Genomic DNA, 13,812 nt, shown 5'->3' with positions numbered 1-13,812 from the left:
CCCCCATCCCATCTGCTCTCATCCCACCCCATCCCACCCCATCCATCCCATCCCACCCCCTGTATCCCATCTCATCACATCCCACCCCATCCATCCCATCCCATCTGTTCCCATCCCACCCCATCCATCCCATCCCACCCCCTGTATCCCACCCCATCCATCCCATCCCACCCCCTGTATCCCACCCCATCCATCCCACCCCACTGCTCCCATCCCACCCCATCCATCCCATCCATCCCATCCCATCCTGTCCCCGCTCTGTCCCCGGAACCTCCGAGTCCATAAAAGCTTCACAATCTTTATGGAGCCACTTTCACACGTCGGGGGCCATAAACAGCCGCGACCTTCGCTCCGCGGCACGGGGCAGGAGGGGAGGGGGGGGAGCCGCAGCGGCTCAGCGGGTGACGGTGACCCGGACGCGGTGCCAGGCGTTGCTGAGGACCCCGCGCAGGTTCCAGATGGGTGCCACGGTGTCGGGCTGGACGTTGTAGCTCCCGTCCACGGCCTTGCACACGATCTCCAGCTCCGCGCCCGCCGCCACCGGCGCCCGCAGCTCCCAAAGCCTCCAAGCCCAGGCGCGACCCAGCTCTTGGCGCTCGCCCTCCAAGCGTGCCACGTGCCAGCTGCGGCCCCCGTCCAGGGACACGTCCACCCGCACCACGTCGCGCCCGCCGCCGCTCCACGCGTACCCCTTCACTGTCAGCTCCCCCGGCGGCACGGCCGCGCCGGGGCGCGGGTGGGTGATGGCCGATTGCACCGGCAGCTCCTGGATGGCGGGCGCCGCGCTGTAATCCACCGAGTCCCAGTCCACGCAGGGCGAGAAGCCCTTGTAGTCGTTCTGCTGCCAGTGGCTGGGGCTCTCGGCCGCGCTCACCGCCACCCGCGCCAACCACTTGACGCTGCGGGCGCCCACCACGCCGGGCACCACGACGCGCACGGGGAAGCCGTGGTCGCGGGGCAGCTCCTCGCCGTTCATCTCGTAGGCGAGCAGGACGTCGGCGCCGGTGCTGATGGCGCGGCCGTAGGGGATGGAGGCGCCGTAGGGAGCCCCGCCGGGGCCGGCGTCGAGCCCCTCGAAGCACACGTGCCACTCGCCGACACGCTCCTCGCCGAAGCCGGCCTGGAGCAGCACGTCCCGGAGCCGCGCTCCCCCCCAGCGCGCGGTGCCGATGGCGCCGATGTCCCAGGGCAGGCCCTGGACGGGGCGCACGCGGCTCATCTCGGAGCGCCGGTTCCCGGCGCACTGCAGCGTCGCCGTCACCTCGTGCTTGGGGAAGCGGCTCCGCAGCTCCGACAGCGACAGCGCCAGGACCCGGCCCTCCGGGCCCTCCACGCGCAGCCGGTACGAGGCCGGGTCCACCGCCGGCACCGGGAGGTGGTTCCGGGTGAAGAAGAGCTCGTTGGGGGTCAGGAAGCGCTCGGTCAGCAGCTCCGCGGGGGTCTCGGCGTTGAACGGCTTCCGGCTGCTGATGCGCAGCCCCGGGTGCCGAGGCGGGTCCCCGGCGAACGGGTCCTGAGCGGCGGCGGGGTCCGGGGGGGGCTCGTCGGGGCTGAGCTCCCCCACCTTGAACTCCCGCAGCAGCTCCCGGACGTGGGGCTCGTTGTGGACGGCGTAAAGGGCCCAGAAGGGCTCCAGGGCGCCCCCGGCCGCCAGCAGCAGCTTCTCGGCGCCGCCGGGGTGAAGCTCCACGAAGTCGGTGACATCGAAGACGTCGGTGCCGTGCGTGACCCAGACGCGGTCCTGGGGGGAGCGGTGCCTCCCCACCTCCTCCCGTGTGTACCGGGGGTACCGGCGGCTCGGGGGGGCCTGCGCCGCCTGCGCGACCTGCGGGACCCCATCAGTGCCCGGGGCCGCCCCCGTTCCGCCGGTGCGCACACCCCCCCCCCCCCCCGGTGCCCCCTCGCTACTCACCCTCCGCCGTCGCTCCCCATAGGCCAGCGCAGCTCCGAGGCCCAGCAGCGCCGCCAGCACCGTAGCCGCCCCCCGCCGGTCCCCCGCGGCCGGGTTACCGGGGGTGAAGCGGGAGCAGCCGCGGCGGGGCAGCGGGAGCCTGCGGGAGGAACGGGGCTAGGACCGGTAACGGGGAAAGGGGGCACCGAGGAGAAAGGGGGGGGGGGGGTCCCGACGGGGCGGGTCCTACCTGTGCCCAGCGGCGATAGCGGCAGCGCGGAGCAGCAGCATCGCAGCGGGACCTGCACGGGAGACAGCGGCTGGGGCGGGCACCGGGCATCGCTCGACCGGGAACCGGCCCCGAGGGGAGCGGGCAGCGGGGACCCCCGCCGGGCATCCCTCCCTCCTCCCGCCCCTTCGCTCCGGTGCCTCCCCCGGGTCCCGTCCCGGACCCGCCGCGAACCTGCGTAGCAATTCCAGTTGCGCGACGTCCTGCGCAGCGCTGCCCCTTTAAGAGACGAGAGGTGGGCGTGGCCTCCGGTGAAGCCACGCCCCTTAGGGTGAGGTGGGCGTAGCCAAGCAGCTCCGGGGGTCCCACTGGTGTGCGGGGGGGGCGCGCTTAAAAGGGCAACAGCAGCGCGGCTTAAAGGGGCAACGCACTTAAAGGGGCCGCGGCACCTCCCGGTGGGCAGCGGCGGTGGGTGCCGTTGTTGACCGGAGCCACCGCCCCGCTGGGCGCCGCGATAAGCGTTATCGGGACAGGACCGGCGACGGCAGGCGGCGGAGCCCCGCATCCCGCCCTGGGCACACACAGGCGGGGTGGGTCGAGCCCCGTTGGCTCCCGTGGGCTGGGTTTTACGTCCATGAACGGCGTGGGGAAAGGAGGGGCCGAGCTCGGGTCTCAAGGTTGTTATTGAACCGCGATGGAGGCGCTCCCTCGAAGCCAAAATCATTATAATTATAATAAGAATGACCAGGAGAGGGGATGGGGGGCGGGGGGGGGGGTGGGGGGGAAGCTGCAGCGTGACCCCAAACCAGGACACAGTGGGGGAGAAAGAGGGGGCAAAAATAGGGACCCCTGCAATAGGGGGCTTCATACGAGACGGGTCCCTCTGCCCCACAGCCATGGGTAGGGTGGGCCCCCCCATGCCGTGCGCAGCCTGAGCCCACGGGGAGAGCAGGAGCTGGCCCCTGGGGTGAGCCCCATTGGGGTGTCCCCCATTGGGGTGTCTCAATGGGGCCCTTTTGGCTGCTGGGACCTGGGAGCATCCCAATGCTCCGCAGAGTTCCTGCGGCTGGGAATGCTCCAGGAGAAGCCAAACCCTGGGGGCTCCGAGTGGGGTGGGGGGGGCAAAGTGAACCCAAACCCCACCAAGGTGCATCCGAAGGGGACGTTTCCGTGACTAAAGTGCAAACCGGAGACGCCGGCACCGGCTGGGGAGGAACCGTGGGGAGAGCCGGGGCGGGGGGGGGCTCCTCATGGCCCCATCACCGCGGCGTTCCCATCCTCCGGCCAGAGCCGGGAATCAAGGCCACCCATAGGAGGAAGCGAGGGCGCTGCAGCTTCCCTCCCTCCACATCGAGGCAAAGAGGAGGAGGAGGAAAAAGGGATGGGGGGGGGGGGGAATAATAAAAATAAGGAAAATCCAACAGAAATCCGTGAAAGACCCCACGGAAATTCCCGCATTCCCGCAGCTGGGAAGCTCCAGAAGGAGGGAGCCGGCGGGAGCTCGGGTCGCTGCGGGCACCTATGATACAAAGTGAGGAAGAGTCTGGATTCCCATCCCAAGTCCGATCCGCAGCCGACGGAGCTCCCGGGAGCAGCGGCGGTGGAAGCGGCTCAAAGTGTGGTGAGGGGCACGGTGGGGCCTGGTGGTGGTGGTGGGGGCGCCGGGGGGGGGCGTGGATGGAGAACGGGGGTCCCGGCTCGGCCTCAGTTGCTACAACACTGGCTCCTGTGCTGCTGGCTCTGCTCGTGCAGGTCCACGCCGCGGCCCCGGCCGCCGGCCCCGCTCGTGCTCTGGGGATCGCTCTTTGGCAGCTTCTTGGCTGGAAAGGGAAGGAGGAAGAGGAGGTGATGGCGCCTGGGAGGGGGTCCGGAGGCCACGGGGATGGGCTCCCACTGAGTGGCAAAGAGGGGGGGGACGCAGGGGATGCAGGGGTGGGCCCCAATGCATCAGAACCATGGAATGGGTTGGAAGTCATGGAATGGGTTGGGTTGGAAGTCATGGAATGGGCTGAGTTGGAAATCATGGAATGGTTTGGGTTGGAAATCAGGGAATTTTTGGGTTGGAAGTGACCTTAAAGCTCATTCAGTTCCAACCCCTGCCATGGGCAGGGACACCTTCCACTAGAGCAGCTTGCTCCAAGCCCCTGTGCCCAACCCGGCCTTGAAGAGGGATGGGGAATCCAAACCTTCCCCATTCAACCCATTCCATGTCCCACCACCCTCACAGGGCAAAACTTCCTCCTCAGATCCCACCTCCATCTCCCCTCTGGCAGGTTAAAGCCATTCCCTTTGTCCTGCCCCTCCATCCTTCATCCAAAGCCCCTCTCCCGGTTTCCTGCTTTAAGGTCCCCCTGGAGCCCTCTCCAGGCTGGACCAGCCCAGCTCAGCCTGTCCCTACGGCATCATCCCCACCTTCCCATCCCTGCATCCCTGCATCCCTGCGGCTCCCCCCCGCTCACCGATGGCCAGGAAGAGGTCATTGACGTTCATCGCCGTCTTGGCCGACGTCTCCATGAACAAGAGGCTGTTGTCATCTGCGTACGCCTGAGCCTCCTGGAACGCACCCATGGGAGGCGTGAGGCTCCAGCAGCACCCAGTGGGGACGGGGCTGGGGACGGGTGGTGGCACCCAGCACGCCCTCACCTCGTACTCCACCATGCGCTTGCTGGCCAGGTCGGCTTTGTTGCCGGCCAGGGCGATGACGATGCTGGGGCTCGCCTGGCGCTGCAGCTCCTTCACCCATGTCTTGGCCCGCGCAAACGTTTCCTAGGAGCAGAGGGGGACCCAGGGCTCATCCCAGGGGGGCTCAGAGGGACCCCCATTGAGGAAACAGCCCCCAGCACCCCCCTCCTAAAGCTCCCTGATGGGGGCCCTACCTGGTTGGTGATATCATAGACCACGATGGCGGCCTGGGCCCCCCGGTAGTACATGGGGGCCAGGCTGTGGTACCGCTCCTGCCCGGCTGTATCCCAGATCTCGAACTTGACCGTTGTGTCATCCAGGCAGACGGATTGTGTGAGGAATGCCGCTGTCCGGATGGGTAACGGCGTCAGGGCCGTTATCCCAGGGCATCCCAAACCCCACCACAGCTCCCCCTGCATCACACTAGCAGAGCATCCCCTGCATCCCAAACCCAACCAGAGCATCCCCAGCATCCCAAACCCAACCAGAGCATCCCCTGCATCCCAAACCCAACCACAGCTCCCCTGCATCCCAAATCCAACCAGAGCATCCCCAGCATCCCAAATCCAACCAGAGCATCCCCTGCATCCCAAACCCAACCACAGCTCCCCTGCATCCCAAATCCAACCAGAGCATCCCCAGCATCCCAAACCCAACCAGAGCTCCCCCTGCATCCCAAACCCAACCAGAGCATCCCCTGCACCAGAGCATCCCCTGCATCCCAAACCCAACCAGAGCATCCCCAGCATCCCAAACCCAACCACAGCATCCCCAGCATCCCAAACTCAACCAGAGCATCCCCTGCATCCCAACCCCAACCACAGCATCCCCAGCATCCCAAACTCAACCAGAGCATCCCCTGCATCCCAACCCCAACCACAGCATTCCCTGCATCCCAAACTCCACCAGAGCATCCCCTGCATCCCAAATCCAACCAGAGCATCCTCTGCATCCCAAATCAAACCAGAGCATCCCAAATCCAACCAGAGCATCCCCTGCATCCCAAATCCAACCAGAGCATCCCCTGCATCCCAAACCAAACCACAGCTCCCCTGCATCCCAAATCCAACCAGAGCATCCCCTGCATCCCAAACCCAACCAGAGCATCCCCTGCATCCCAAACCCAACCAGAGCATTCCCTGCATCCCAAACCCCACCAGAGCATCCCTTGCATCCCAAACCCAACCAGAGCATCCCCTGCATCACAAACCCAACCAGAGCATCCCCTGCATCCCAAACCCAACCACAGCTCTCCCTGCATCCCAAATCCAACCAGAGCATCCCCAGCATCCCAAATCCAACCAGAGCATCCCCAGCATCCCAAATCCAACCAGAGCATCCCCTGCATCCCAAACCCAACCAGAGCATCCCCAGCATCCCAAACCCAACCAGAGCATCCCCTGCATCCCAAACCCAACCAGAGCATCCCCTGCATCCCAAACCCAACCAGAGCATCCCCTGCATCCCAAACCCAACCAGAGCATCCCCTGCATCCCAAACCAACCAGAGCTCCCCCTGCATCCCAAACCCAACCAGAGCATCCCCAGCATCCCAAACCCAACCACAGCATCCCCAGCATCCCAAACTCAACCAGAGCATCCCCTGCATCCCAACCCCAACCACAGCATTCCCTGCATCCCAAACCCAATCACACCTCTCCCTGCATCCCAAACCCAACCAGAGCATCCCCTGCATCCTAAATCCAACCAGAGCATCCCCTGCATCCCAAATCCAACCAGAGCATCCCAAATCCAACCAGAGCATCCCAAATCCAACCAGAGCATCCCCTGCATCCCAAATCAAACCAGAGCATCCCAAATCCAACCAGAGCATCCCAAATCCAACCAGAGCATCCCCAGCACCCCAAACCCAACCAGAGCATCCCCTGCATCCTAAATCCAACCAGAGCATCCCCAGCACCCCAAACCCCACCAGAGCATCCCCTGCATCCCAAATCCAACCAGAGCATCCCAAATCCAACCAGAGCATCCCCAGCACCCCAAACCCCACCAGAGCTGGGCGCAGGGGCTCAGGCTCCTAGGGAATGGGAGCCGGGACCAGGATCCCGACTCACCTCCAATGGTGCTCTCCTGGTACTCGTGGAACTGGCCCTTGACGAAGCGCAGCACCAGGCTGGATTTGCCCACGGCCGACTCCCCCAGCAGCACCAGTTTGAACTGACAGATCTTCCCGGCTTGGGACTGCCCGTTCGGCCTGGCGGCGCCTCGGCTGCTCATGGCCCCCGCTTCGCTGGGAATGCCGCGGGGTGTCCGTGCGGGAAGGGTCCGCTCGCTCCTCCTGCAAGGAGGGAAGAGCCGTCGGGACCTGGGATCTCTTCCCCCGCCCCGGCTCCTCCATTTCCAAAGGGGTCGAGCGGAGCGGATCCAGGAAGCCGGGATCCTCGCAGCGAGGAGGCTGGGAGTGAGTCAGCAGCGCTGCGGCGCTGCCGGGCACGGCGCTGGAGACCGGGAGCCAGGAGGAAAGGGATGGGAACAGCTCCCGGCTCTGCCCCGGCATTCCTCAGCGCTGGAATGGGGGGGGCCGTTCCCCCTGTTTGTGCTCAGGCACTGTGAATGCTGCGGCTTCCCAAGGGAAGGAGGAGGAAGCAGATGGGGGGGGGTTCCATTGGGAATGATCTCGCTCATAACATTCCAGTGGGAGCAGAGGCTTGGGAGCGCTGGATAAGGCCAGACCCAAGCGGGAAGTTGGAGGATGCCGGTGCCGGTTCCCCTTCCCCATCCGCCTCAAGGGGCTGCTCTAACCCGGCAGGAAACCCTCCCTGACCCGGGCACGCACAGCATGGAGCATCCCTGGATCCACCGGGAGCAGCGGGATCCCCCTCAGGCACAGCACAGGGAACGCCACTGCCCGGCTCCGGCAGGAATCCTGCCCGTCTGATCCATAAAGCATCGGGAATACACACGGATGAGGTTCGGGATCACCCCGGGCCAAGTGTTCCTCAGGGGCTGAGGGTTTCCCAGTGTTTTAAGGGCTCGGAGCAGATCCGGGATACAGGGAACAGCACCGGGAGCATCCCGGCTCCATCGCCCTCACAGCACATGGAGGGATCCAACCGGCAGCGCACCAGGAGCGGCCGCCCCGTCCCGGTGCCCATGGAGGGGCCAGCTCCAGAATCCGCTCTGGGAATGGATCCACCTCTCCAAGGCTGATCCCACTTCCTTCAGGGAAGGGGCTGGATCCTTCCTTCCCTCCCAGGATGATTCTGGGAGCAGCCCCATCCACATCATCCCACCTCCACCGCTCGCTCCATGCGGGTTTCCAACACCAGATCCCATCCTCCCGGAATGGATCCCAGGCTATTCCTAAGGGACGAGCTGCCAGGCCTGGGATGGGAATGGTCGCTGGCCATTGGCACAGCCCCACAGCGCCTTTTCCAGCCCTCTGGAACCACACGGATCCAGACCCTCCCATCCACCCCTCGATGCATCCCACCGGGATTAAGGAAGCTCCAACCGGGGCACCTCAGCCCCCGGGATCAGCAGCATTCCCGGGACGGCCCGCATGGATCATCCCATCCCAACGGGATCCCGGCGGCACCGGGTCACGGCGTCACCGCGTCCCCCCCCCGCCCCGGCCAAGCGGCTTCCCCGTTGCCGCTATCACCGCTCCTATGCCCGGTACCGGAGGGGGGGGGGGAGCGGAGCAAACCAGAGCCACGAAGCCCTCACCGTGGGGTTCAATGAAGGGACCCGGTTCCGGACCCCCCCCCCCCGGTACCCCGGAATGGATCCTCCCGCTGCGGGGTGGGGGGGTGCGGACAGGTCCCGGTGCCGCGGCCCCCCCCAGCCCGGGGCACGGAGCTCCCGTACCCCCCCCCCGGTCCCGGTGCCCCCCCCGGTACCTCAGCGCCCGGCCCGGCCCTCCCGTCGCGGCCCCGGAGCGCACAAACAGCGGCTCCGCCAACCCCTCCTGCCGCGGGCGGGATGAAGGCGCGGCTCAGCCAATCAGATGCTCGCAGCGGGGTGGAGGACACGCCCCTACCGCTCGGCAGCACCAATGGGAAGGAAGGGGCAGCGCGTCATCGCCCCGCCCCGCGTAAGGAGACCAATGGGAGAGGAAGGGGAGCGCGTCAGAGCGCCGCTCCGGGTAGGGCAGCCAATGGGAGAGGGAGACAGGGCGGATGGGCAGCGCGATGGCCAATGGGAGCGAGGAGAGCGGGTGGCCAATGGAAGGGAGGGATGGCGGTGAAGGAGGGCGAGCACGGGGTGAACGGCGGGGCGCGGAGCCAATGGGAAGAGGCGGCACCGCGCAGGTGGGCGGCACCAACAACAAATAAGGTGACCTCGGGGGCGGAGCGCCGCCACCGCACGGGCCAATGGGGACGCGGGAAGCCAGAGCAGGAGCAGAGCGCAGCCAACGCGAGGCCAGCGGCGCGATGACGATGCGGTGCTCGCAGCCAATCACAAGAGCGCTTCCCATGATTGACAGAAAAGGGCGAGCCGCGCCCTCTCCGGCCCCACCCACCCCACTCCAGCCAATAGGAGCGCGGCAGAAGGCGAGTGGGAGTGGCCAATTGAGGGGTGTGGATGGGGCGTGACCTCACCGCGGTGGGCGGGGCCGGGCGCTGCCACGCACCGCCCCATGGGGGGGGTTTCGGGCCCATGTAGGGGCGCGGGGGCACCCATAGCGCTGTGGGGAGTGGGGGCACAGCCCATGATGGGGATGGGGGCGCTGACAGAGGGGTCCGGGGGGGTCCTATGGGTGCCCCCCCCCCACTGCACACAGAGCCTGACGTTAGCTACAAAACTGCAAAGTTACAAAAGTCACAAAGAAAAGGGGGGAGAAGTGGGGGGGGGACGACCCCAAACAGGGCCATGGGGGGGTGTGGAGGGGGGGACACAAACACAACCCCCAGCCCTGGGGTGAGGAGGATGGGGATGAAGATCCCCCCCCATACCTAATACTGGTGGCAGCTCTCCCCCCCCCTTTGTAAGTGCCACAAGTCCAGGTTGGGGGGGGGCTCCCTCCACATGAAGACCCCCAGAGGGGGGAAGGGGCTGTGGCTGCATCCCAGCGATGCTCCATGGATGGCTCCTATGGGGAGGGTCAGCCCCGTACCCCCCCCCCCAATTCACCCCATGGTCCCACCCGGGGCGCACCACTCAGAGGCGCAGGTGGGGGACGGTGCGGGTGACATCGTGGAAGAAGGGGTGTCCCAGCGCCGCCTTGGCCGAGATGCGCTTGTTGGGGTCGTAGTGCAGCATTTGCTGGGGGGGGATAGAGAAAGGGGGGGATTAAGAGGGGGGTCCCTGTTGTATCCCCCCCCTTCAATGGGGACCCCCCCGTACTCACCGCTAAGAGCTTGCGCCCCTCCTCCTCGAGGGGTGGCACCACCTTGGTGAAGTCCTGGCGGGCCCACTTGGGGAAGGTGGGTTTGTAGTCGGGCATGGCCGTGACCCCCGGCCACGCGGCCTCGTCCGGCGTGCCCAGCGTGCGGAAGATGCGGAAGAGCTGGTCGATCTCCGAGTCCCCCGGGAAGAGCGCGCGGCGGGTGATCTGCGCCCAGCGGCACCCAATGGGATCAGCCCCGTCCCGGGGGATCCAATGGGATCAGCCCTGTCCCGTAGGATCCAATGGGATCAGCCCCCCCCCCCAACCCCATCCCGTGGGATCCAATGGGATCAGCCCCGTCCCGTGGGATTCAATGGTATCAGCCTCCCCCAACCCCGTCCCATGGGATCCAATGGGATCAGTCCCCCCCAATCCCATGGGATTCAATGGGATCAGCCCCCCCCCAACCGCTTCCCGTGGGATTCAATGGGATCAGCCCCCCCCAACCCCATCCCGTGGGATTCAAGGGGATCAGCCCCCCCCAACCCCATCCCGTGGGATCCAATGGGATTAGCCCCCCCCAATCCCGTCCCGTGGGATCCAATGGGATCAGTCCACTCCAACCCCATGGGATCCAATGGGATCAGCCCCCCGTCCCGTCCCGTGGGATCCAATGGGATCAGCACCCCCCCAACCCCATCCCATGGGATCCAATGGGATCAGCCCCCACAACCCCGTCCCATGGGATCCAATGGGATCAGCCCCCGCAACCCCGTCCCGTGGGATCCTATGGGATCACCCGTGTGAGCGCTCACACCGGTGCCTCGTGACACCCCCCACGGCTGGGGGTCAATGGGGGATGCGGTTGGGACGCGTGATGGGCACCCCCCGGGAGCAGCTCACATGACAGCCATGAAGTGCCTTTGATCCCAGCTCCATTCAGGGATGGGATGGGACGGGATGGGATGGGTAGAACTCACCCCATAGATCCCAGGGGCACCCCTTGGACCCCAATGTCACCCACAAAGCCCCTCTGATCCCAGCTCCATCATGGAGGCACTGGCGTCAACGGGATGGGAAGAAACCAACCCATAGACGCACCCCTTGGACCCCAATGTCACCCACAAAGCCCCTTTGATCCCAGACCCATCAGGGAGCCACTGGTGTAAATGGGATGGGATGGAAAAGACAGAACCCACCCCATGGATGCTGGGGGCACCCCTGGGACCCCAACATCACCCCCAAAGCCCCTCTGATCCCAGCCCCACACCGTGCGGTTCCACTGCAATGGGATGGGCAGAACCCACCCCATGGATGCTGGGGGCACCCAGCGGTGGGGGGCGTGGGGGGGCCCCATCCATCACCCACCATCTCGGCGAAGATGCAGCCCAGGCTCCAGATGTCCACCGCTGTCGAGTAGTACTTGCACCCCAGGAGGATCTCGGGCGCGCGGTACCAGAGGGTCACAACCTGCCGCAAGGGGACACATGATGGGCACCGGGTCCCCACTGGCACCCCCAGGGCGACCCCCCCAGCGCCTACCTCATGGGTGTAGGTGCGCACGGGCACCCCGAAGGCGCGGGCCAGGCCGAAGTCGGCCAATTTGATGGCACCGTCGGTGTTGATGAGCAGGTTCTGGGGCTTGAGGTCGCGGTGCAGCACGCGGTGAGCGTGGCAGAAGGCCAGGCCCTGCAGCAGCTGGAACAGGTAACTCTATGGGGACGATGGGGGGGTCAATAGGGAGGTGGGGTGACCCCCCCGCCCCACATCGTGGTGACCCCCACACACACACCTTGATGAGGGGCAGCGCGATGCCGCTGAGGGATGAGGAGTCCATGAACTTCTTGAGGTCCTGGTGCAGGAACTCGAAGACCAGGTAGAGCTTGTTCTCCGTGTGGATCACGTCCAGCAGCCTGGAGGGGGGAATGGAGCAGGCGTGGGGTGCCCCATGGCCATGGGGGGGGCTCACACCCATAGATGTCCCCTCCATAGCCCCATGGGTGTCCCCCCAGCCCCATAGAGATCCCCTCCTTAGCCCTGCAGGTGTTCCCCCCCTGCCCCATGGTTGTCCTCCCACCCTCATCAGTGTCTCCCCCCTATCCCCATGGATGTCCCCCCATCACCATGAATGTCCCAACCCCCCATAGACGTCCTCCTCTCGGCCCCATGGACGCCCTCCCAGACCCATGCTCATCCCCCCCCATCTCCCCGCACCCCCGTGCCCTCCCCACAGCTTCCAACTGCACCCAAGCCAACCCCCATCACCCCCCCATCCCTTATGGGGTGCCCCCCATCGCTCACTTGACGATGTTGGGGTGATTGAGCTCCTTCAGCAGTGAGATCTCCCGGATCGCGGTGCTGGGGACCCCCTCGGTCTCCCTGGGACGGGGAGGGGGGGGGCACAAAGCGGCTGAACCCCATCCCCATAGACCCCCCTGAACCCCCCCATCCCTATAGACCCCCCTGGACCCCCCCATCCCCATAGACCCCTCATCCCCATAGACCCCTCATCCCCACAGACCCCCCTGGACCCCCCCATCCCCATAGACCCCTCATCCCCACAGACCCCCCTGAACCCCCCATCCCCATAGACACCCTCATCCCCATAGACCCCCTATCCCCATAGGCCCCCCATCCTCATAGATCCCCCATCCCATAGACCCCCCATCCCCATAGACCCCCATCCCATAGACCCCCCCATCCCCATAGAACCCCCAGCCCCATAACCCCTCCATCCCCATAGACCCCCCCACATCCCCATAACCCCCCCTATTCCCATAGACCCCCCCCACCCCATAGACCCCCATCCCCGTAGAGCCCCCCCATCCCCATAGCCACCTCCATCCCCATAGACCCCCAACCCACAGCCCCCCCCATCCCCATAGACACCCCCCCCCCAGCCCCCCACTCACGTATCCAACCGGATCTTCTTGAGCGCCACCACCTCCCCCGTCACCTTGTTCCGGGCCTTGTACACGACCCCGTACGTGCCCTCCCCGATCTTCTCCACCTTCTGGAAGTTCTCCATGGGGGGGGCACCTCTGGGGCCCTATGGGGTCCCTATGGGGTCCTATGGGGCCCTATGGGGCCTACGGGGTCCTCTGACGGGGGGGGGTCCCTATGGAACGATCGCAGCCGCCGCTTCCCCCCCCCCGGCCACGGAACAATGTTTCGGCGGGTCCCGCTCCCGGCCCCGCCCCGCGCGCACGCTTCCCGCCTTCCGCCGGCCGCGCTCCCATTGGCCCGGCTCTCCGTGACGTCAGGGAGGCGCGGGAGAATTGTTAAAGGGGCAATTGAGGTCCCATAGAGGAGCCTTGGTCCTGCGATGGGAACGGGACCCACCAATGGGGGGGGGGGGGTAACGGGTACCGGATGGGGGGTCCGGCATCGCTATGGGGGGAAAGGGGGCGGTTGGGGGCTTTAAGGGTCCCACATAAAGGGGAGGAGCACCGGGATCTGAGCCCCCCCAAAGCGGGAATAATGGGGACTGTGGGTGCATGGGGGGTCCCCACTGTGTGTCCAAGCCAGACCCATGGGCATGGGGCCACCATGAGGGTGCTGGGGATGGGGGGGGGGGGAGCAGCACCCCCTATCCCCACCCCATTAGCAGGGGGTGCCTCTGTGTCCCTAAAGCACCCCACGGCCCCCCGAACCCCCCCAGGGCACAGCCGGAGCGTGTGACCGGGGCTGACCACGCGTGCTCGCACGTGTCCCCCAC

General features: G+C 66.0%; 3 protein-coding genes across 4 annotated transcripts; all 3 read right to left on the bottom strand.

Annotated features, from left to right (window-relative positions):
- Positions 1-284: 284 nt before the first annotated feature.
- SUOX (sulfite oxidase) lies at positions 285-2,892 on the bottom strand. Its single transcript, XM_062630646.1, has 4 exons — positions 2,355-2,892; positions 2,142-2,193; positions 1,913-2,051; positions 285-1,825 (listed from the first exon to the last, which is right to left on the bottom strand). The coding sequence occupies exons 1-4, from the start codon at positions 2,842-2,844 to the stop codon at positions 395-397; spliced, it is 2,112 nt and encodes a 703-aa protein (XP_062486630.1). The 5' UTR covers positions 2,845-2,892; the 3' UTR covers positions 285-394.
- An 80-nt stretch (positions 2,893-2,972) lies between these two features.
- Positions 2,973-8,767, bottom strand: RAB5B (RAB5B, member RAS oncogene family). Its single transcript, XM_062630647.1, has 6 exons — positions 8,665-8,767; positions 6,877-7,100; positions 4,997-5,148; positions 4,764-4,886; positions 4,580-4,673; positions 2,973-3,940 (listed from the first exon to the last, which is right to left on the bottom strand). The coding sequence occupies exons 2-6, from the start codon at positions 7,037-7,039 to the stop codon at positions 3,825-3,827; spliced, it is 648 nt and encodes a 215-aa protein (XP_062486631.1). The 5' UTR covers positions 7,040-7,100; positions 8,665-8,767; the 3' UTR covers positions 2,973-3,824.
- Positions 8,768-9,858: 1,091 nt separating this feature from the next.
- On the bottom strand, positions 9,859-13,307 carry CDK2 (cyclin dependent kinase 2). Of its 2 annotated transcripts, none has more exons than XM_062630641.1 (7): positions 13,007-13,307; positions 12,396-12,473; positions 11,887-12,007; positions 11,638-11,807; positions 11,463-11,568; positions 10,116-10,319; positions 9,859-10,030 (listed from the first exon to the last, which is right to left on the bottom strand). In XM_062630641.1, exons 1-7 carry the CDS (start codon positions 13,120-13,122, stop codon positions 9,926-9,928), a joined length of 900 nt encoding a protein of 299 aa, XP_062486625.1. In that variant the 5' UTR covers positions 13,123-13,307; the 3' UTR covers positions 9,859-9,925. The 2 variants fall into 2 exon arrangements, with proteins under 2 accessions (XP_062486625.1, XP_062486626.1); XM_062630642.1 differs by having other exon boundaries at positions 9,860-10,030; positions 11,463-11,564; positions 11,637-11,807; positions 13,007-13,303.
- Positions 13,308-13,812: the final 505 nt, after the last annotated feature.

The sequence above is a fragment of the Pezoporus occidentalis genome, unplaced genomic scaffold, assembly GCF_034315485.1.
Source record: "Pezoporus occidentalis ecotype Australia unplaced genomic scaffold, CSIRO_AGI_Poc_V1 ctg357, whole genome shotgun sequence".
Lineage (NCBI taxonomy): Eukaryota > Metazoa > Chordata > Aves > Psittaciformes > Psittacidae > Pezoporus > Pezoporus occidentalis.
This window is presented reverse-complemented; position numbering and strand designations above follow the sequence as displayed.

Coding starts and splice junctions, on each gene's coding strand:
- RAB5B (XM_062630647.1), bottom strand. CDS start 7,039: ATGAGCAGCCGAGGCGCCGCCAGGCCGAACGGGCAGTCCCAAGCCGGG. Junction 4,674..4,763: donor AGCGCATGGTGGAGTACGAG/GTGAGGGCGTGC, acceptor GGTGCGTTCCAG/GAGGCTCAGGCGTACGCAGA. Junction 3,941..4,579: donor TGACCTCTTCCTGGCCATCG/GTGAGCGGGGGG, acceptor TTCCCTTTCCAG/CCAAGAAGCTGCCAAAGAGC.
- CDK2 (XM_062630641.1), bottom strand. CDS start 13,122: ATGGAGAACTTCCAGAAGGTGGAGAAGATCGGGGAGGGCACGTACGGG. Junction 12,008..12,395: donor AATCACCCCAACATCGTCAA/GTGAGCGATGGG, acceptor TCCCCCCTCCAG/GCTGCTGGACGTGATCCACA. Junction 10,031..10,115: donor AGGGGCGCAAGCTCTTAGCG/GTGAGTACGGGG, acceptor ATCCCCCCCCAG/CAAATGCTGCACTACGACCC.
- SUOX (XM_062630646.1), bottom strand. CDS start 2,844: ATGATTTTGGCTTCGAGGGAGCGCCTCCATCGCGGTTCAATAACAACC. Junction 2,052..2,141: donor GCTATCGCCGCTGGGCACAG/GTAGGACCCGCC, acceptor TTCCTCCCGCAG/GCTCCCGCTGCCCCGCCGCG. Junction 1,826..1,912: donor ATGGGGAGCGACGGCGGAGG/GTGAGTAGCGAG, acceptor GGGGTCCCGCAG/GTCGCGCAGGCGGCGCAGGC.